We start from the raw sequence: 22,503 nt of genomic DNA on the forward strand, positions 1-22,503 counted from the left end.
TGGTCTGTAATCCAGCAGGACACTTGTTCTATCAGCTCTTCATGTTTTTATCTTGAATTGTAAATCACTGGCTCTGAATATATGTATATACACATCACAGATTAAAGTAACCATAATATAGTTAACCTTTGCAAAGCAACATACTGGGATATTTGTGAGAATCATGCCAGATGGAAATCATCAGGGCTTAAAGATGTAGATACTTCCCATTCACAATATGGCTAGCATAAGGCCAGTAAGAAGTAAGGGATCTGTTTCAATTGTGAAATACTTAAGTCAGAATGAACCACAAGGAACATGATGTAACTGCTCTTTGAAACTGTTCCTTTATTACATAAATTTATTTTTTGAAACATTGTGCTTTTTATTCATTTGGAGATATTAGGAGAAAGGAAGAAGATTTCATAGACTTGTAGAAACATCGTAGCTTTTTAAACCAGGTCTGTGGGTTACAAAAAGCACAAGAAAAGGAAAAACGTAGCCATCACAATTGATGACAAAGAGATTTAATGAGAATCATTGATTTGTGGCACTGAAAGGCTGTTTGTATCACTTGATGTTCAAAGCAAAGTTGGCCTCTATTGATTCACTATTATTGTGCTGTACGTGTATAGCCTTTTTCGTGCTGATTTATATTTACTCCTCGTTAGGATCAAAACACCAACGATGGTTGTGTATCATTGGAAAGGTAGGCCAGCACTGGACATACAAGGGTCTATAATGTCATCCCACTTCTCCTCTTGGAATCTTTCCGAGCAATTGGGCTGAATGACAGTATTTCGCCGTAAATATGTCCTTTAAAGATAAGCAAAATTTGCATACATGTAAGTGCACTTTTGTTAAAACAATGTACACTGAACACATTTTTAGTAAATTATAACAGGGATGGGGAACTGAATGCAGCTGGAGATACCTGTTGCAATCACAGAATAATTTTAAAAAGCAACAAAAACACTAGTAACGTGTGGCAACACTTTATCTTACAGAGGCTCTCCTAAACAGTTCAGTTTTTAAAAGGTTGTAAAAGACCAATTCTTACTAGTACCCCATTTTATTGAATTTCCTTTCAAGACGAGATGGGTAGTTCCTCCTGCTGTATTTAAATGATATTTAAGAACATGTTCTAGGTGGCGTTTTATGTTGCTTTTATTAGGTATGGGTTTAGTTTGTTAGCTGCTTTTTAAAAATCTAATTTAAATGTGTTATGATTTTATGAACTCATTACATTGAATTGTATATTTTGTATCATGTGCTGCTTTGACTGCCATCTTGTCGATGGCAATCAAATACATGGCTAAGAAATGCTTCAAATATGTGAATATTTAATGATGGGATGCGGACTAACAAAATGTGTGTGTGTGTGTGTGTGTGTATGTGTATATGTTTGATCGGCCATTGTATAACAGTAATTTGATAGTTTTATCAGTTCATCTCTTCAGTATCAGTGAGTCCTGTTCTAGCTTGTTCATTCCATGTATCCAGTAATCCAATGCAAGGTGGGCTGTTTCCTGCCTTTATTAAGGGTTTATAGGAAAGGATGGTGAATAAACATCTGCTTCTTTAAGTTTTCAATTTATCTTTCAAAATAGGCCATTAGCCTCTGGCTCTTACTTTTATCTATTAGATTTATTTCCTGCTGCAACCCCCAAGCTTTCAGCAGTTAGGTTATTTTATATTTAACATTATAAAATATATTATGTGAAGAGTACTCCAAATGTGATTTGTCCAGAAATTCCCAAGAATTTTCTGTCAGCAAGAAAGTGGAGTACTGTCCCATTTACTTTTTCATTTTCTAGAAAGATACCACCATCCCGTTCTTAAGTATACGCTTTCTGTACATGAGATTTGTCATATCCATAGTTGGCAAATAGGCCCACATAGCTAATAACTATCATGCCCCATTCTCCACAAGATTCCTAAGTCTAATACCATGGTTAAAAGAAAATATTCTGGTGAGATGTGAGCTGCTTATGGCATGTAATTTGGTGGGTGTCTTTAGAAAGTTAAATATTCCTATCATTACTCATTTTTTGTTTTTTTCCCCCTTTTTAATAGTCTGTGGTCTTTATACTTTAGGAAAGTCAAGACTCATTTCTCTAGGTGCCTTGTTGCTTCTGCATGACACTCACTCTTAAACCTAAAATGAGAAATGTGGTCATGGACTAACTGCCCCTCATCATGGTGATGAAGAAATGCAGTGGGGTGGTGTTTCCATATTACATTAAAATATGCTGATTTTTTTGTGTTTCTTCTTACCCAAAGAATTATGAGGCAACTAACAGCAGTAGAAGAGACTGGGGGAGTTGCCCAAGTCTCCAGAGAATTTTTCTTGATTAGTATCTGTCTCTGCCAAGTCACTGCCTATACTCCTAGCTATGCATTTTATCTGCATCAGAGAGAACCTGTAGTCCAGACTGTATGCAACATTAAAATAGCTATTATTAGGAGTGTGGGAGTTGGAGAGCTTCAGGTTCATCAACTATGATGGGGGTCACATTATGGGCAAGCATGTATAAAAAATTGTCCAGATGAACTTACTTCTCCATTCATTTATTGAAAGCTTTGTACTCCCTATGGAATCATCATAAGAGTGCTGTGCTTCGGTCTCTTCCTCAATGTCTCTGAATGGATCAAAGTATGAATGGGCTAGAGCTTGGGTTGCTGTGAGGCGTTTCTCTACATCCAGCTGCAACATTTTGTCAAGCAAATCCACTGCTGCAAGGAAAGATATAAATACTGTAAAAATTAAAGGATGCTATAATTGTTTATTATAGGAAGGATAAACCTAAAAACATAAGATGGCTGGAGAACTAAATTGGCTAAATTTGCCTCATCCAGTTATCACATTTCAGTAAACAAATGTAAATAGCTCACTACTGTGTTTGAAACCTATTGTAGAAGGAACTTGAAGCAATATCCTTGAAGAACCCCAGTACTTGATGGGCCCAAATATGTCCTCACAAAGTAACCTAGTTTCAGACCATTATGTGACATGTCAAGTCACTTGGGTTCCACACTGCCTCAAATTCAGAAGGCGAAAGCTTCCAACGTAGTTAAACTAGATAGAAAGGAGCTTGGCTATGTGTTGAAGATACAACTTCATGTATTGTAAAGCAGCCTGTAACTTCAACAAATAGTTTTAACTTTTAAAACATCTCATACAGTGCAATTCTGTACTGGTCAGTTCTCATCTTGGAGCCAGTGAAGGGTTTCTTCTCACTACAAATAGCAGTTTTGGAAAAGTGCTCTTGTCCTAGAGCATAGTGGGGAGGCAAGAGTAACATTTAGAAATAGAAAATATGTTTTATTTCAAAGTCAAAACAAAATTCAAGTGTTCTGAACACAGGAAACAATGGAAATGGGACCAGCTGGTGTTCCCTTGTTTTTTACCCCAAGCCCAAGAGGAAATCGCAGTACATGCTGACTGCTTCAAGTTAGCCAATTTGCAGAAAAAATGGTCGAGGTATGATTTTTTAAAATAAATCCTCCACCTGAAACAAGAATACTGCTTTTACCCACTGACAAGTTAGTGACTGTTGTTTACAATCTGATACCAAAATCTATCCCTTGTTTCAGCAGGGAAATCTTTTCATTTGTGTTAAATAAACCTATACTGAGCTAATCTCTGCCATTCCTTTCAATTAGTACTTTTTCCAGCCTAAAGATAAGTAAATCCGCCAAGTATACAGATTCTATTTCCATAAATTCCTATCAGGTTTTCTTAATGCTTTCAAAAATATTTTTTAAATAATCCAGTCGATCAAATTTTCTGTAGGTCCTGCTACTCCATCTATTAGTGAGATCAAGTGTTTGTTTTGCAGTCACCTAAAAGGTACAAGCCCAGTAAAAGAGAAGCAACTGTGTTGATGTTGTTTCATGCAAATAGGTACAGCAGTTGGCTGCAGTAAAAAATAAGCCATCTAATGCTTCTTAAAAACATGAATCACATTCACATTACAAGATATACAACCATGTACAGAGTGTACATGCCTGCCAAAATTCAACAAACCACACCAACATACTGCTATATCAGTATGGTTAACAAAACTTGTGTGAGAAGCACACAGTACACATGCAGATACTTTTGGCTTGCCTGCTTGCAAAATTAAGCACAACGTGCATGAACCCTAACTGACCCATTCACTCATAAATTCTAATTTCCCTTAACAGTTAAAAAAAATAGAAAAAGAAAAGTAACTTATTGGGCAATCATGTGGCTCAAAGCAATCTTTTCTCTGCTCAGGTGCTTAACTGCTTCTCAACACTTAACTCCCATATCAACAGTCTAAGCAAATTGTAGCAGGGACATGATTGGCTCCTGCTGCTGTAGTGGCTAGACTGGAAAACATGGGGAAGAAAAGGCAACCCCATCACACGCCACAGAACAGTCCAGTTGGAGTGCTAGCAGTACTTGGAAAACTCAAAATGACACCACTTGAAATGGTGAAGATTCATTATGGGATTGGATCCAGACTCTCAGAGTTCTTGTTTTGAGCTCTGAATACTCAAACTGCCATTTGTGGCTATCAAGCTGGAGAAAACTGGCATGTAATATGACATTTACTTTAGAATATTCCCCCTTACATTCAAGGGGATTTATTTTTATTATTTATTAACTGCCCAGAGTCCCCTTTTCAGGAAAGATGGGCAGTGACAGAAATTTGAAAAATAAATAAATAAATAAAATTTCATGACATCTACAAGGTTATACGCTATTCATGCTTAATTACATTTTAAAGATTTCTTTGTTATCAAAGCTGTACAGAATATGCCAGCTGTGCTAGAATCATATAAGAAATTGGTTTGACATGTCCATCTGTCATCTGAACAAAAGTTAAATAATACATTTAGGTTATATAATACTTCTGAGGAATATTAGTTTTATCATGGATTAAAACACATAAAAGAGCTTACCCAGAGGGCTGGCTTTGGGTAAAAGCAGAGATAAATCCATTTTGGGAATTTTAGGGAATGTCTGTATGTAGTTTTTAGCCTAAAAGAAACAACATTTTCATACAGCCATACAAATGTCACCTGGAAATACACCATAATCAACCCTTTATAGATTGGTGAACAGCCCCCATATCAGCCATACACTTCTTTCATCAGAAGTACTCATGGGTCCATATTAGCCTCCTTTGAGTTGTGCTTGTAAATAAGACAAAGTAAAAATTTTACTGTAATTTTACTATAATAATATCACTTCTATTGCTCCTAATATTTGCATCTCCCTTTATATTAGGGATGGGAAGTTTGTAATCTAATGTGCAGTATGCAGCCTAATGTCATATAATGGGAGAGTTCAGAAGGCAGATAATGGAAGAAGAAAAATTCAGCCCTCTTAGTTAACTGGGTAAGGAGTGCAATGTAGAAAAATGGGATTCAGGAAGAGAAAGAAAGGGCACCTTTCACCCATATCTGTCTTTGGTGCTGCTCACCATAAGCAAGTAGTCTCAAGAGCATCCATTGACTTCAAAAAAGGTCTTAGACGTGTCATATGAAGACATGCTTCATATGACAGTTTCTGCCTGTTCATCCCAAGTAAATAAAGTGTAATACTAAACAAAAATTATGGCAGAGTAGGATTTGCATCTAAATAAACATGCACAGTATTGCACCTTCAGTTTATGGAAGTGAGACATTTCCATTTACTGATCTCTGAATATCTACATTTCTTTGCCATTTTCAAAAGCAGAGTCTGTCTTCTCATGCCATGTTTATGGCCGGTATGTTCCAACTTACTTTGGCCTTTCCTCAACACTTTCGCTATGTCCTTTTTCAACTTTGATAATGCAATATCCTGTCCATGAGAGGGAAACCTTCCTTTGCTGGCAGGGAAGCTGTCTTTCATCAGGCTGTGTAAAGGACAGGCAGCCCATGGCTGTTTTTCCCTTCCAGTTCTACTTTAGAGAAGGAAAGTGCCTTTGCAGATGTCTTCCTCTTCCTCCAGCTGTTACAACCCCAGTACTTCATTTAACATGTACAAAAACAGTTGACACCTTTGTTGTATACTGCCCAGAGTCCCCCCCTTTGGGGGGGGATTGGCAGTGGCTAAATTTAATAAATAAATAATTTCAAGGCTGGTTTTCAGTGATTTTTGTCAGGAGTTGGTTGCACCCAACAATCCACAGCAATGATGCAGGAATAAACAAGTACTAATGAATATCAGTAACGTGTGTTATAAAACTCAGAGGTTATTAAAACAAAAATGCTGGTATACATATAATACCATTTCACTATTCTTGTCAGACAAGCTTATGAGGGTGGTGGTTTAGAGCCCCAGTTTAGAGCTAGGAAGACAATAGTCATCACATCAGTTTTCTCTATTTTATCCGACAGGGTTATTGTGAAGATTAATGGGGATATGGGAAAGCCAATTACTTTGGGCTAATTAGAGGAAACGTGGAATACATACGTACAAAAACAGTTATCATTTATAGAAGTTGGGCAGAAAGTTAAATGTTCTTTAAAGAGTGCAACTTTCTAAAACAACAACAACAACAACAACATACGAGTTTGCCTTTCAAGTGCAAAATAGAGTATCTTACCGCTTTGTCTTCCAGCTTTTGCACAAACTCCTCTCCAGGGTTTCCTGTCACTTTCAGGATCTGGGTTAGCTGATCAAGATCTGGTAGGCTGAATCAAGTATTACCAACAGGGGCTAGACTTTGAATTTGACAAACTAGATGACAAACCCCTGCACAAATGGATCCACGTATCATATATTTATCCCGCTTTTCCTATGAAAGGGCAAGGTACATAGCTTGCTTCCATACCTCATTGTTTGCATCAGTAGGCTGAGAGATACTGAATCTTTCCTGCTGGGTCATTGATTATTAGGGAGAATAATAACTGCAACCCACAATCATTCGTGTCAAAGTCATATGAAAACTTCAGAATATTAGTTCATATCAGCGATGTGTAACAGCACAATCTTAGATCCCCTGCCTAAAGGTTTGAGTGCCCTTCCATCAACAGAGATAAGTGTCCGTGTCAGTTTGCAGACTGCTAAAGGGACTGACAGCTATCAAGGCAATGAGCAAATGTAGGCTGCCTCACCTGTGCAAAAGCAGCAGGCCTCTTCCCCTTCCCAGCCCCTCCACCATAGACATGGCCAAGGGTTTACTGACTGTTTGTAGATGCCTTGTTGGAAAGAAAAGCACTTGCTGGAATTCTTGTGTACATAGCAACCTTAGCCTTCCTTCTAGTGAAACTTGGAACTCTGCAGAGGAGAGGAGAGAGAGGGGATGATGGATGCAGTAGTTATACTTGTAGAAAACTGTGGATGTAAATGTGGGTGCACTGTGCCATTTCCTAGGAAAAGCTGGGTTTAGTTTAAGGAGCTGCAGACAGGACTGTGCAAAGATTGGGATCTGCTGGGTGAAATGTCATTTGGAACACATGTGGGCATGCATGTCAGGAACACTTTCAGCCAAGCATGACTTTTCCCAGGATCATGCATCAGCTGCTGAGGGCAACTCCATGAGCCTAGGAACAGAGACAACAATTTTAAGGTGTTCATGACAAATGCCGCATGTGCTCCCATACCTGTTCTGAATCCCATTTTTCCTACCACATCCTGATCTCTGCACAACCTGAGCAGGCAGGAGCTATGTTTGTTCTCAATGCTCCTGGAAGTAAATTTTGCTTTTGAGAGTGGAGCCTTGCTTCACTTATACACTTATACACTGGCTTGAACACAGTAAAGATCCAGCCATGATGATTGTCAGACATCAAATGGAGGGAGAAATATTGAATACCTGTCCTGGCTTAAGCACAGACCACGCTGAGATGAGGAGAATGTCTCTAGTGTTTATTAAACTGCTCTAGTAGACAGAAAATCCTACCAAACTGAAGGAGCCTGGGAAAACCCAGACAGGTAAACCCCCAAACTCAAGATGGGTCTGTTCTGGGTTTCTTTAAATAACAGTTCAAAGCCTCTAAACTACGCACACGTTTTCCCCCCTGGATAGGAGCCCCCTCCTGCTCACCATCTGTACTCACAACAATACCTTTGTTATTAATTAAAATGCTGTGAAATGGGAAAAAAGATGTTTAGATTTAAAAACTTAAAAGGACCCTACCTTACTTCCTTTTTGCGAGTATAAGTATTTTTACTTTTCATACTTGACTTCTTCCTACAGGTAACCATCTACATTATTTACATTTTCAGTCCAAACTGTGAGAGCATCAGCTTCAAACAGGGACACAGGTTTGAGAAGGATACAGTCTTTACCCTTAAACAGAGTTTTCCCAGTCAACATTTCTGCCATGATGCAACCAACAGACCAGATGTCCACTGTTTGGAAGTGAGAGAAATATACAAGAAAGGATTTAATTCTAAGGTTTGAAAAAACAGCATTAGAAACCAAAATACACATTTTACACATGCTTGTAACAAGTCTACTTGTTTACAAGTTACATTACCTTTAGCTACCAGACCTAGGCTGCAAAAATCTAGACCACCACTAGATGCAGCCAAGAGATACAGAAAACTATTAACTCTTTGTTGCCATCTTGTGGTCATCCGGAGTTTTACAACATAAAGCTGGTAGTCCTACCTGTAATATTATCTTGTATTATTCTTACTTTATTGTTTTGAAATCCTCTTTAAGTCATTGGAGCAATGAGCTATTTTGCACTAAGGTACTTTTCCCTCAACTTGCTGCCCCCCAGATGGGCTGTGTCTACCATAATTCCTAGCTAGCAGGTCTCTGGACATGCTTGTAGAGGATTAGTAGTGTTGAACGGTAATCCATTTGGAGGACGCCAGATTGGGCAAGTGTGTATTCAGGTTTTCTGTACCCTAATTGGGTTACACAAAATATGTGGCTGGCACTTACGGGCTTTTCAGATATTTTAACTTCATTTTTCTCAAGGTGTTATTACAGGAGAAATGCATGAGATTAACAAAATGTAACTATTTCACAATAGTAATAGTTGTGTCAACAGCTGCATTTGAAGCACATGCCCCCACATATCACAATGCGGATGAGTTAGTAATTATTCATGCTGCTGACTTCACTGGGAGGCACAGGACAGGTAAGATGATTGGAAGAGCAGAGTGATGAAACAATCTGAGTGTTGGGAATTAATAGCAGTGAGAATAAGACTATGTAACACAGTCCAGAGTAGCTGTCTGCAGACTATGGAAGGTGAGAATTCAGTTCAGATGCAATCTTATGTGCATCTATCTGGAAAAAGTATCGCTGAAAAGAATATGATTCTCAGACAGCAAAGTAGGGGAAACAGTATCAGATGCTATTTTAATTAATGTCTGAAGAAAAGTAGACTGGATTCATACATGGGGCATATCATATGCTAAGCTGTATACTATGCTTTACAGACTGTAATTACTGGCTCATATAATTTGATATGCCCCAGCAAACATTATGGTTTAGCATAATCTATGAATCAGGTCATCCTATGAAGGTTTGTATGTGTGTATTGAACAAGGGGAGAATTAAATACATTTAAAAATCACATATAGATACTAGTGTAAGGAAATAATCCACAGCCTAGCAAGAATCTCCCAAACCTCCTAATGAATAAATAATTTAACCCACCAGTGTGATTGTAATGCATCCAGTTCAGAATCACTTCGGGTGCTCTGTACCAACGAGTTACAACATAGCCTGTCATCTCTGTGTCTGCATGCCTTGCTAAGCCAAAGTCCAAGATCTAAAAACACAAAAAAGATTATCTTGCATAATGAGGAATTTACAGAACAGTGTTACCATCTATCCAAAACAAAACAAAAAGCCTATTTTGTTTTTCTAGAACACTCCACAGAGTTTTTAAAGTTCTTCCTAGAAGCAATGGATTGCTGTTACAAATCCATTGCTTATTTTTAACACATGATGACTAAAAGCACTTTTAGTTAACTTTAATGAAGCCAACTGAGGGCCTTTCCCCATTGCTGAGTCAAAGAGCAATCCACCCATCTTTGAGTCAGCAGGAAACTACACTGGCTTGAAATCTGCTGTCCAATTACAATGCCTATCCTGCCTGTACTGCATCTGTTCCAAGTCACCATCAGCTTGTGTTGTCTGGATTTTGTGGGTGCAGCATGTGATAAGCAAACAATAAGTTGATCTTTCTGGGTTTGTTACTCTCCCTCTTCAGCATGTCACCAATCTGCAGCAGGACAATGTCTGTCATCTCTATTCTCCTATCTGTGCCCTACCCTCTGGCATCCCATTCTGTCATAATCCATGTTGAATAACAACAACAACAACAGTAATAACAACAACAACAGACTGGAATCAGGAAGGACTCTGAGTCAAAAAATAGCACTTGTTTAGGACTGCTCTCTCCTTCCTATCCTTCTTTAGATCTACCACAAATGTCAATTTTCAGTGTTCTGTTATGGGAGACAAAAGAGGGGTCGGTCCCATGATTCCATGCTATTTTAGCCTAGCACTAACCCAGTAAAGGCCATAGAATTAAAGAATTTACAGTATTGCCAGATGCATTGTGCAGTGCTATTGCACAATTCTGCTAAGCCATTGGCACAGCACTAGTGTGTCCAGATGTTTAGGGAGGCAACAGCAGAACTGTTGCAGAAAAGGATGACAGGAAGGGAGAGGATGTGCCTGCATCACCCGAAATAGCCAATAAGCATTCTCTGATCCCATCTTTGACCTCTGATATAATGGTTGGGAAAGCATAGCAAATTTTGCCCACCTTGAGATTGTCAAGGGGTGCTCTTGGTATAAGGGGAAAACACTACTTTAACACCAGTACAGCTGAGGATAATTTAAACCAATCTCATTCATGGGCTAGGGACAAGAGGAAAACAACCTAATGGGAACAGAGCAGTAAAATTACATTGCCAGGGCATGTGTGTACCATGACTAAGTACAACTGGGAAAGGCCCTGAGGCAAACCAGTTCTCCTTCATTCTTTGAGTGCTATAATCTTGTTTAGCCAAGGCTCACATATATTTTGCCAAAACTCATATCTAAAAGTTTGCCAAGCCTAGCTATAATTCAAGGACTGAATGTATAGTCTATTACTAAGCATTACATTCTTCCATGGAAAGAGTATTGACAAATTCAAGATGCCATTATTGTGCAATTCCAAAATTGAGAATGGGATGTAAACTGCATTAATATTACTCTGCATCTGAATTCTGAGCCTCTGCAATGTAGGTTTAAGGCTGGGAACATGATTAAACCATAATTCTATGTACTCTCATGAAATATAACAATTCTTCCAGGTGAAGGTTCTTTGTGAACATACTTTTTTTCCTATTTAATAGTTTTTTCCAGGGAAAGAAAATGGATAGAAGAAATAATGGGAAACATGGGAAGCTTACAAAAGGAAGATGATGTCATCTAAAATTCCATTTTGGACAGAGCAAATTCTTAATAAAATGCAATAAAAGTGTTATCCAGGTGCACCTTAAATTGACTGATTTCAGTGCATCTATCTTTAGATAGATTGGCTAGATCCATCCCACTGAAATTAGTAGGTGTTACTTCCAAATAAACACAAATGAGATGCAGAATATGGTGCACTGAAGATTAAGAACAAGCATAGTCAAACCAACAATGCAATGTACATTCTGCTTTCTCATTAAACAAAAACAAAACTCCTACCTTTAGTTCACAGTCTTCATTCACTGCTAAATTGCCTGGCTTTAGATCCTGCAGTATACAGAATTAGAAAAATCCACAATGACTATCACAATTTGATCCTAGGGTAGATAATTAAATAACAACAACGTTGCCATTCTTTCCTCCCATCCCAGAGCCATAGATAGTGTTTACCCCATGACAAGCACTTAACGCACTTTCCAAGCTGTCTGCTGCCCAGATAGTTTCTCTCTCAGTTCAACACTGAAAAGACAGTTTCCCTGGCTGAAAATCTGAATGTCACCAACCAGGACATTCAAAGGAAAAACTGCTACTGAATGATGTATAGAACATCTACCAGGGAGGTGTTGTAACATCTACGCACTCTCTTCCATCAATCTTTTTTCAATTTTTTCTTCAAATGATTGTTAACCTATTGACCCCATTACCACTAGATGGCAGCAAAGAGGTTGTTTTTCTTAATTGTAATTTAGTGGTCACCTGGATTTGTACATCCCTGATGCAGCTGCTTGCTGCATACATACTACTGAAGCTGGAGACTTAAGTGTGTATGAGAGATGTGTTAAATTATGGGGTCTCTTACATACATCCACATCATTTCTCCAAAATGTTTGTGACCTGTTGACCAGTCAACCTTTCAACCCATCTACCACTAGTTGTCAGCAAATAGACATTTGTTCTCTTTGCTGCCATCTCATTGTTAACTGGATCTGTGCAGGCAAATGTCACTGTATTTTGAAGCCATATCTTTACCAGGTTACATTCTATGATGGGGTGAACTTTTCAAAGAACATTCTGTGAGGAAAGAACTGAGGAGGCAGGGCTTCCCCAAAAGCAGGGTGTCCACCGGGAAGAGAAGTCTAGGCTGCAAAAGCACAAGAGCCAGGTCCATTCAGTTACCCTTTCAGTTATGTGCTTTAAGCCAGGGATAGGCTAGTCAGGGGCTTTACATGTTCTAGGTTGGCCAAGTGCAGCCAAAACAGCACTGCAGAATAAGTCCCACCCACATGGACCAGATGGAAGGGAAGGATCCCACAGCAGAACTGCCAGCCCACGGTAACAAAGCAGATGGCTGCCCAGCTCTGTGCCACCAGCCACCTTCCCAAGCACTGTGGACTGCATGGAAGGTCCTCTTCCTTTTTCCCAGGGAAAACATGACTTCAGCCTGCCTTAGTAATGGGCTGCCTATGAGATGGAGGCTCTGTGGTGAGGACATGTCCTTGGGAGACAGGAATGGGGTGTGCTTGTGCTGCAATAAGGAACCTGTGTGGATGAGCTGTTAAACTGTAAACTGGTTCCCACTTATCTCAACAATTTTCTTTTAAACTAAAAAATTGGGTGCCGCTTAGGTCACACTCTTCTTGCTGGTTGAAGTCTGGCTTAACAGCTTTAACAGTAGGTGCTATTTTGCCAACAAAGAGGGAAGGGCAAACAGCAGGAATCCTCCTGCTCTGCCTGTGAATGCTCCACTGGCACAGGTGTTCTGCCAATGGTGTTGCATGTGTCAGAGACAGCAGTGGGTCTGCCAGACCCAGATTTCCGTATTCCTCTTAACACTTTTCCCCCAAACACCCAATACTGTGTTAGCAAATTGCCTTCCACTTCATTCAAAGGGAGGAGAAAAGAGAAAGCTTATTCTCCCATTCCTTCTTGCTGTGCTGCTGCAGCAGAATAACAGGGCAGAGGAGTTAGTAGTCAGTCTACAAAGACCTTTCATTTCCCCATCCCTCTGTTATTATTAAGAGCTAAAATCATCTCCCTCACCATAACTAAAGGGTCAAACAGCTTACAAATATTCTCTGGCAGTTCTGATTATTACTCTCCAATTGTGTAGTTCAGTGTTTCTCAACCTTGGCAACTTTAAGATGTGTGGACTTCAAGTCCCAGAATTCCCCAACCAGTGTGGCTGGCTGGGGAATTCTGGGAGTTGAAGTCCACACATCTTAAAGTTGCCAAGGTTGAGAAACACTGGTGTAATATATACTAACAGGATACTGTGAAACATTTCTTCTCCATATGTACAACCAGGGAAGTATTCTTCCTCTTTGAAAGATACCTAATGATCTCTCTCTCTCTAGACGTGCTTTTTCTCTCAGTTCTGTAATGTTTTCATTGGACTATTTCCATGTTTAAAAGCTGGCCTCAGGGCATGCATGAGGTTTGTCTAGTGATGTCTTCTGCTCGGGTGACATGTCATATGTTTTCCTCAGGCAGTTTTTAACTGCCATAGAAAAGAGGTAAGCCAACAAGCTGGATTACAAGGTTTGATACTGAAATGCATGAGGGAAATGTCAAATGAAATATATCTCAGTGGGGGTAGAATGTATTTCCTAAGGTGGGCCGTGCCATGTGGCTACTTGGGGCAACCTTCTTCCACCGGCATCAGGAGAAGGGAGGACTGGGAGGGGCAGCAGTCCTTATGTGAACATTGCACCATGACTTGCACTTGTTAAAACATTGGCCTGAGCATCATGTGGGGTGTGGTTTGGGCCCTGCTCCTGATAGCAAAATATGTTGGATCTGCACAATGATTTTCTTTCTTTCTGAGTGCAGATATGTATAACTGGCCAGGCTCACACATTAATATGGTTTGTTGGTCTTTGGTTTAGCTTGTGAAGTGGGAAGCTGATCAGCTGCGGCTTATTCAACAAAGCACTGTTAAACAAATCGTGATTTAGTGAACTCATTCTATCTTTGTAAATATATCGAAGGAGAGTATCTTAATTCTTCTTCTGTCATCCAACTGCTGGGGGTGGGTTATTTTACAAGGAAGAATCAGTGGGCTAGGGAAGAATTAAGCAATTTCTCTATCTATCTATCTATCTATCTATCTATCTATCTATCTATCTATCTATCTATCTATCTATCTATCTATCATCTTCCTTCTTATACAAATGCGTTTCTCCACATTAATGTTACAAAGGAAACATGGGATTTCCAGAGTTGTGGACAGGATGATATCAGTTGACTAGGATAAGAGGAGTGGGTCTGGCTGTTTGTAACATGCTGGTGGGTCAGAACTGAGACAGTGCCATCAACTGCAAATAGGCTTCTAGGGAGATGTGTGGGTTCTCTTCTGGAGGGCAGAAAACAAGGACATTTGGTTTTAGCACAGCAATAGAGATTAGGTGATCTTTTTAACCAGTTTACATACTGAAGGTTTGGAAAAATTGGCAACAGAAGAAATATCAAGTTCAGGAATATGCACTAGTGCAGCCTTCCATAGCTTGGTGCCGATGGTGTTTGTGGCTGGAAGATTATGGGAGCCACACCTGGAAGGCACAAGGTTGTAGAAGGCTGCACTGGCAAGCTATACACTCTAGAAAAGAAATAACTTTAAAAAGAACATACCCTATGAATGATTCCAGCAGAGTGAATATACTGCAACAGAAGAAAAAGACCACATGAAGATTTCTTACATCCTCCATAACAGCTAGTAATCAGGATTCCGAGTGATAGAACATGTTTCTATGTAGTGTCTTACAATTTCTATGTGGATTGTCTGATAAATTTCTATTGGGAAAATAACCCAGTAGAAATATTCTGGACTTCCTCAGCGCTTCTCATCAACAAGGAAAGGCAAGCCGGTTGAGGCCTTTTGTTCTTGTGGAAGTGACACTGGTAAAATAGACGGCTTTCTCTGCGGCTTTCTCATGCCTTATTTTTTGCTAAGTCATGAGCTCTAGCAATCTTCCATTACTGGTGCCCTTTTCATATGCTGAAAGACTACCCCCTCAGGAGGTGTGGTAACTGCTGGATGGGCATGATAGGAGGTGTGGACACAGCTTGGGGACACTGGAAATGAAGAACTAACTACAGAGATAATAGCCATCTGCATATGGTGTGAATGGGAACAAATTGCAGCCTGCAATAATGGGAGATGCTTCTGAGTTCAGTGGGGTGCACCTCATGTGCACCTAAGTACCCAAAGCAATAGGCCAAGCAAACTAAGGATTCAAGTGTCTCTATAGAAATATACAAAGTATGAGGAGCAAACAGGAAGAATTAGAAGTCTTAATGCAGGAAAGTGATTATGATTTAGTAGGCCTTACAGTACTGGAAACTTTTGGGACAGGACTCATGAGTTAAATGCAAGGACTTAAGGGTTTACGATATTCAAAAGCAATAGGCCAGGAATGATGGTCTTATGTATAAAGTAACTGGGTACATGAATTGAGATCCAGGAATTTGAACAGGTGAGGGCATGTGGGTAAGAGTACAAGTTTATTATTTAGTTCACAGTATTTATAATCCAACCCAATCCTGAAGGAGTATGGGTGGCTAACAAGTTAAAGTTGGAAATAAATACATAAATAAAATTAAAAGCAAAATAGAAACAATGTAAGAAAAAAAGAAAAACAAAACAATGATACACAACAGCAATGTCTGTGACAGGCATCCATGATCAGCCAGTGCCAAAGGCATGTTGGAACAATACTGTTTTTAATTGTTTCCTAACTTCTGGGGAAAGGTGGAGCTACAACTGAGACTAGTCATCTGATCCATACCCTAAGAACCTCTCAAAGAAGATAAATAACCAAGTTATTATTAAGGGGGGATGATTATAGGCCACCAAGGCAGGCAGATCTGAATACAATCCTCCTGCACAAATTACAGACCTTTTATGGAAAAGAGACACAGTAATAAAGCAAGACCTGAGCTACCTGGACATCTTTTGGACAACCAGATAATACTGCAAAGCCCCCAACATTCCTCAGTGGCCTTGCTGGCTGTTTCATTTCCCAGAAGGCTGAGGAAGAGACAAGGGGGATGGCCCTCTTAAGATCTTAACCAATAATGAACAGCTGGTTAAAGAGATAAAAACAGGACTTTGGGAGGAAGTGACAGTATCCTCTTGGGGTTGAAGATACTACAAAAAGAAATTGGAGCACAATTATACATGGACACTAGATTTCTGAAGAATGAGTTTCAATAAGCCTAGAGAAGTACTGGGCAGGATCCCATTGATGAAATACTCTGGTCAGACAGCACAGGAAGGTTGGAAATGTCTCAGAAATAAGATCTTGGAAACAATCACAAAGCATTTCAATGAGGAAAAAAAATGGCCGGGGGAGGCAGTTCAGGAAATCTGTGAATGCATAGGAAGCTTTCAACTGAGTTAAAAGGTAAAAGGGCTATTCATAGGAAAATGGAAGATGGATATATGTAATTAGTAGCATGCTGCTATATGTTTAAGAATCGGCTCTGCTGGCTCCATTGCCACTAATGCACCATCATGCTTGCTGTGGAACAGCTGATTAGTGCACTCGGTGTCAAGGCTCACCTCTGCTGTCAACTGGCTCGCAAAATTCCAGAATATTTAACAGTCAGCTCTTGCAAGCACACCCCTGGATATAATCATCGAAGAGGTGCACCAGCAAGTAGATAACATGGAAATCAGAAAGGCTAAAGCACAAAAGGAGTTTAAGGTTACAGGGAAGTAAAAGCAACAGTTTTTTGGGCCATGTCAGTAGTAAATGAAGAAAAAGGAAGGAGTTGGGCCCACTGGTTAGAGAAGATGGTAATGTAGTAACAGATGACAAACAGAAGGCAGACCCTTTTCAACTGCTTTTTTTTCTTTGGTCTTCCTTGTGTCATTTTTATTGCTTGGTCTATTAAAACACAGTTCCCCTTAGGGAGGAGAGGCAATCCATTAGGGAGCACATGGCCTCTGTGAATATGTTTAAATCACCAGGATCAGACCAGCTGTACCTGATAATCTTGAAGGAGCTTGCAGATGTTACCTCCAGGCCCTTTTCTGTGATCTTTGAGACATTCTGGAGAATGTGCCAGAGAACTGGAGAAGGGCAAATATTGTTCTGATCTTCAGAAAGCGGGGGAGCGGTGGGGGAGGCCCAGAATAACCACTGACCAGTAAGCCTGATATGGACACATGACAGAACTCTGGAATAGATTATTAAAGAGTTGGTTAGGGAGGATTTAGAAAAGAATGAATTACTTGGCAAAAGTAAGAGCAAGAGTTCCTCAAGGAGAAATCATACCAAACCAACTTGATCTTTTTGGACAAAGTAACTAGTTTACTTGACCACAGGAGTGTACCTTGACTTCAGGAAACCATTGGACAAGGCTTATCATAAGCTCTTAATAGAGAAGATGGCAAAAAGTTGACTGGCCTATGGTGGTTTGAGATGGAAACAGAGCTTGTACAATCATACCCCATGAGTTTATGCCAGCGTTTATGCTTCTGTATCAGGCTGGAAGGAGTGTGGAATGGCATATTGCAGGGCTCCAGTGTAGGAAATCGTTCTCTGGCTGGAATTCTTTTATCACATTTGCTTTCATCTTAATAAAGCTTTCTAAAGAGAACCTGGAGAGATTCATGCTTGGGAAAAATCACTTTCAGGTAAGGCAGCTATCAAAGAACTGAGAGATACAAAGCTGACTGAGCAATTGTCAGTGGCTGTGTGCCACGTGGGGGGAAAGTGTCAAGTGGCATATCGCCAGGGCTCCATTCTAGACCCTGGGTTGTTCAACGTATTTATAAATGATTTGAATGAGAGATTAGAAAAAATAATTACCAAATTATGGGAAGATAGCAAATCCCTTAGGGGATAATATCAGGATTCAAAAGGATCTTGAAAAGTTGGGGAAATGGGCAGAAACTAGCAAAATTAATTTCAGCTAGGACAGATGTAAAATCCTTCATTTATGTAGGAAAAAAACAAAGGCATGATTATAGCAAAGAGCAGAGCATACTGCACAGCACGACGTGCAAACATTATCTGAATGTCTTGGTGGATTTATTATAAACTTAACATGAGCCAAAAGGCAGCTGAAAAAAAAAAAGCTGCATCAACAGAAGTAGGATTTCAAAATCAAGAAAATCATTCCTCTCTATTCTAAATTGCTTAGACTGCACCTTGAATATTGTATCCAGTTCTGGGTATCGCATTTTAAGAGGGCATTCACAAAACAGCAACCAGGACAATAAGAAGGCTTGGAAAGAAAAATACATGAGGAACAATTGGTGCTGGGTAACTTTAGCTTGGAGAATAAAAGTTTGCAGGGAGAGATTATAGCTGTCTCAATATTTGAAGAGCTGTCATGTGGAAGACAGGACAGAATTATTTAGAGTTGTTCCAGAAGATGGGACAAGAAAAAATGGCGTAAGTTACAAGGAATGGCTATAGTAAGAGTTTTTCACCAATGCAACACACTGCTTCCCTGGAGGCTGTCGCTGCCTTGAATAGAAGCTGGATGGCTCTTGGTCAGGAATGCAAAAGTAGTAGATCCCTGTACTGGGGAAGGAGCTGGACTTTATGACCTCTAAGGCCCTCCCACCTCTTATAATCCTATGATTCTATGTTCAGAATCCATTAAAAGATGTTGTTACTACAAAGATACTAAGGGAATGAGGCAGTTTGGCAAAGGTAGCACCAATTTCTGTTCTGAATTTTTCTGAAGTCACTTACCTTCAAGCCTTTCAAAACCTGGTAGATCAGATACTGAATCTTTTCCTCACTGAACTGGTGTCCCATTATCTTTTGTAAATCTGTTTGCATATATGGCATCACCAGGTAGCTAAAAATATTTAAAAGGTAAGTATTAGAGAAAAATGTAAGGTATAATATAGTTTTGTCCTCACCAGAAATAGTCGCTAATTCATGCTAAGAGTCTTGCTGATTTTATAAAATTCCATTTCTGAAAATAACAGTGCATGGCTGTATTTTAGAATCAGAAATGGGAATAACAGCTTTATCTCATTAAACAAAATGCTGTAGCAAATTGTGTTACTATAACCTAATCTTTACACTGCAATCCATAACAAAATCAACTGAACTTCTCTGAAACCACTACTTCTCTTGTCTTAAACATGCCTATAGTCAATTTAATAGTTTAGTTGATGTGGGACTCACATTTTTAGCTTTTCAGATCCATTTAATCTATGCTTTTCAACTTCTGGCCATGTGTTTATCATACAGCACAAGGAACTGCTAGATAGAATACCTATTGACTGGAAGCTGAGGCTCTGTTGATTTGCACTGACTTCTTATATAGCTACTAATTATATAGAGGTAAGCTCACCCTTGAATCCCCTAACCATGAGACAAACCATGGTACAAACATGCCCCAATAATCACTTTTATATACAGTAATTTGTCTTTATGATGTTGTCTTCATGTCATCCCCAGCTGAAGCAGCTTAAAATAATCTTAAAGTAAGCTGTTTCAACTTGAAGAGGTGCTTTCATTCTTCTCCTGACACAGTTCTTGCCTTGGACACAATCTAGCATGCTTCGTTGATGATATGGGTGATGGTCAGGGGTTGGAACCTGCCTATCTCCTACTGGCCACTCTAAGCTGCTATGTGCAAGCTTCTTCCCCTCAGATCGCTGGGACTGCCCTCCACGGCCATTTCAATTTGGGCTGCACTAGTCACCAGAGACCTAGCTTCCACAGAGACATTTGCCCACAGAATGCCAGACTGGCGCTTATGCAGGCTTCTTATAAAGACGGGTTTAGTGCCCTTTTGAAAGAACACTGGACCTATGTTTCAAAAACAAGATTGCTGCTCTGTGATGAAAAGAAGGTTGATTTAAATTGGGGAAAAGAGCTGGATTTTGTCAGCTGTGTGTTGCTAGTTCTGGCAACCCTGGGTGCATTGCAGGTCTTCTGCCGCTTCTGCCACTAAGTATCTTTATTGCCATATAGGTTACTGTTTCTGTTACTGGGAGGTGGGGAATGAGTGCCATTTTGGCTACTTCCTCATCATTTTGTCTAGAAGCCATGTTGACAGCAGTGTCATTTTTACATATTACTAATCAAGGACAGTTATTGATTGCCCCCTTCGGTTTCACTCTGTGCCCCACTTCCATCTTCTTTCAGAAGAACACTAGACCCATGTTTGGAAATCATACAGCTGACAGGAATATAAGAAAACAATAGCAAAATAGAATGTTGTACACACAAAGGTTGTACTGCGCAGTTTTAAAAACCAACTCACATTAAACATGCAACTATGTGGTTGTTGTTTTGTGTATAGACTTTTGAAAAAAAAGGCTTGCCCAATTTTTTTACATATATTTGAATATTATATCTTCATATTTTACCTTCATATGTTCATATGTTGTTTTACTTTTAAATTTATGTGCTTAGCTTAGAGTGACTGTGCAGTTGTTTAGTATTCTTTGTTCCTCCAAACAACAGAAATAAGACCGATGCTTACAGGAAAGCACATTCTAAGCTAAATATTAAGAGTAACTGCTTAACTCTAAGAACTGTTTATAGAAAAACCAACTGCCTTGAAATGTAATGGTCTCTTCTTTATTAGAGGTATTTATGCAGAAGCTAGATAAACACAATGTAACATGTTTTGCATTTTAAATCATGCATTGAGCAAGTTTCATGAGATGACCTCCAACGTCACGTCCCTTCCAATTATGTTTTATGATTAATTAATGAAAAAAATATTATAAATATCTCCTCAATCAATCCTCTGAGATTTTACTAAATATTGCCCACCCCATAATACAGACTGTGTTCGAATTCCTGGCTGGCTTTTGTGTAACATAGAATGCTGGATTAGATGGCCTGTCAGCAGGCATTTTTTTATACATTAAAAAATATTACAAGGATAAGGAGCAGCTGAGTTGTTTTGGGATTCCAGTTCTGGCAAAAAGCAGATTCTCTTCCCATGCCATCCTTTTTCAGATGGAAATCTTTGTCCCCAAAGCTCCATTTGAAAAAGACCATGGCAGGGTGAAAGTATAATTACTTCAATTGGGAAGGTGGGATCCAATGGGAGCAGGTTTTTTAAAAAAATGTAAAGAGACAGGAGATCTGATTATGGGTAGGAATTGTTTATCTAGATTGGCTTCAGAAAGTTTCTAACTTAAAAGCAACAGTTAAAGACAGAATTTCCATGATGCTAAATTCTGTGTACAAACTAATGTGTACTTTGCAATAATAATATAATAATAATAATAATAATAATTTATTAGACTTGTATGCTGCCCAACTCTCAACAACTCACAACAATCAGAGATTACAATATAATCAATAAAAAATAAAGATAAAAATGGCAAGTACAATGAAGCGAGGGGTCTTACTCTCTCTCATGAAAGGCCTGGGTGAAGAGCCAGATCTTCATGGCTCTTCTAAACAACAGCAGGGTGAGGGCCATCTTTATTTATTTATCTATCTATCTATCTATCACATTTCTTCACCACCATCTTGACAAACGACTCTGGGGGGAACTTTATCTCGGGGGGAACCTCATTCAGAGGGCAGGTACTGCTACAGAGAAGGTATGCTTCCAGGGTCCCAATAGATGACATTGTCTAATTGAAGGAACCTGGAGTGCATTAACCCTGCAGGATTGAATCAGCCGACATATGTTAGGGGAGACAGGCAGCCCCTCAAGTAACCAGGCCCTGTGCCATAAATGCAATATATGGTTATTTATTTATTTATTGTCAAACTCAGTGACAGAACCTGTACAGACCCATGTTTGAAAACAGTGGGTTTTGAGAGAAAATGATTAATGGACCAAGCTGTTGTGCCTTCTCTAGAAGCAGTTCTGCAGTAGAGCTACAGAACATTGGTATGGTAGAAAATGCAAACTTACAAGTCCTGGAATCCATCAAATGAAGTAGCTGAAGTGAAGACATCAAGTAATCCAATGACCTGCAGCAGAGGTGGACTCAGAAAGTAAGATTATGAAGAACATATCTATCTAACATGATAAAAACATTCTGCTTTACCAACCAGAAGCCAAGCCATATTTCACTGGCATCCTGAGGCCTTTCCAAGCAATGAGTTGGGAGATGGAGAAGTTTTATATTTTGTGGTGTTCTCATAGGAAGCCCCAAGACCAGGGAATAAATCCAGGAATAGTCATACAAAATGTATCTTTCAAATTCTGGGTGCACCAACATTTTATA

General features: G+C 39.4%; 1 protein-coding gene across 1 annotated transcript in view; it reads right to left on the minus strand.

Annotated features, from left to right (window-relative positions):
• Positions 1–307: 307 nt before the first annotated feature.
• Positions 308–22,503, minus strand: part of MAPK13 (mitogen-activated protein kinase 13) — a 29,006-nt gene continuing 6,810 nt past the window's right edge. The window contains exons 3-12 of the mRNA XM_063297672.1: positions 22,188–22,246; positions 19,034–19,142; positions 14,952–14,981; positions 11,604–11,651; positions 9,567–9,681; positions 8,228–8,299; positions 6,549–6,628; positions 4,915–4,993; positions 2,539–2,715; positions 308–795 (exon numbers count right to left, since the gene is read on the minus strand). Of these exons, the coding sequence (XP_063153742.1) occupies positions 716–795; positions 2,539–2,715; positions 4,915–4,993; positions 6,549–6,628; positions 8,228–8,299; positions 9,567–9,681; positions 11,604–11,651; positions 14,952–14,981; positions 19,034–19,142; positions 22,188–22,246 (849 nt within the window). The 3' untranslated portion in view covers positions 308–715. The remainder of the gene's footprint in view (positions 796–2,538; positions 2,716–4,914; positions 4,994–6,548; positions 6,629–8,227; positions 8,300–9,566; positions 9,682–11,603; positions 11,652–14,951; positions 14,982–19,033; positions 19,143–22,187; positions 22,247–22,503) is intronic.

Source organism: Candoia aspera, chromosome 3, assembly GCF_035149785.1.
Source record: "Candoia aspera isolate rCanAsp1 chromosome 3, rCanAsp1.hap2, whole genome shotgun sequence".
Lineage (NCBI taxonomy): Eukaryota > Metazoa > Chordata > Lepidosauria > Squamata > Boidae > Candoia > Candoia aspera.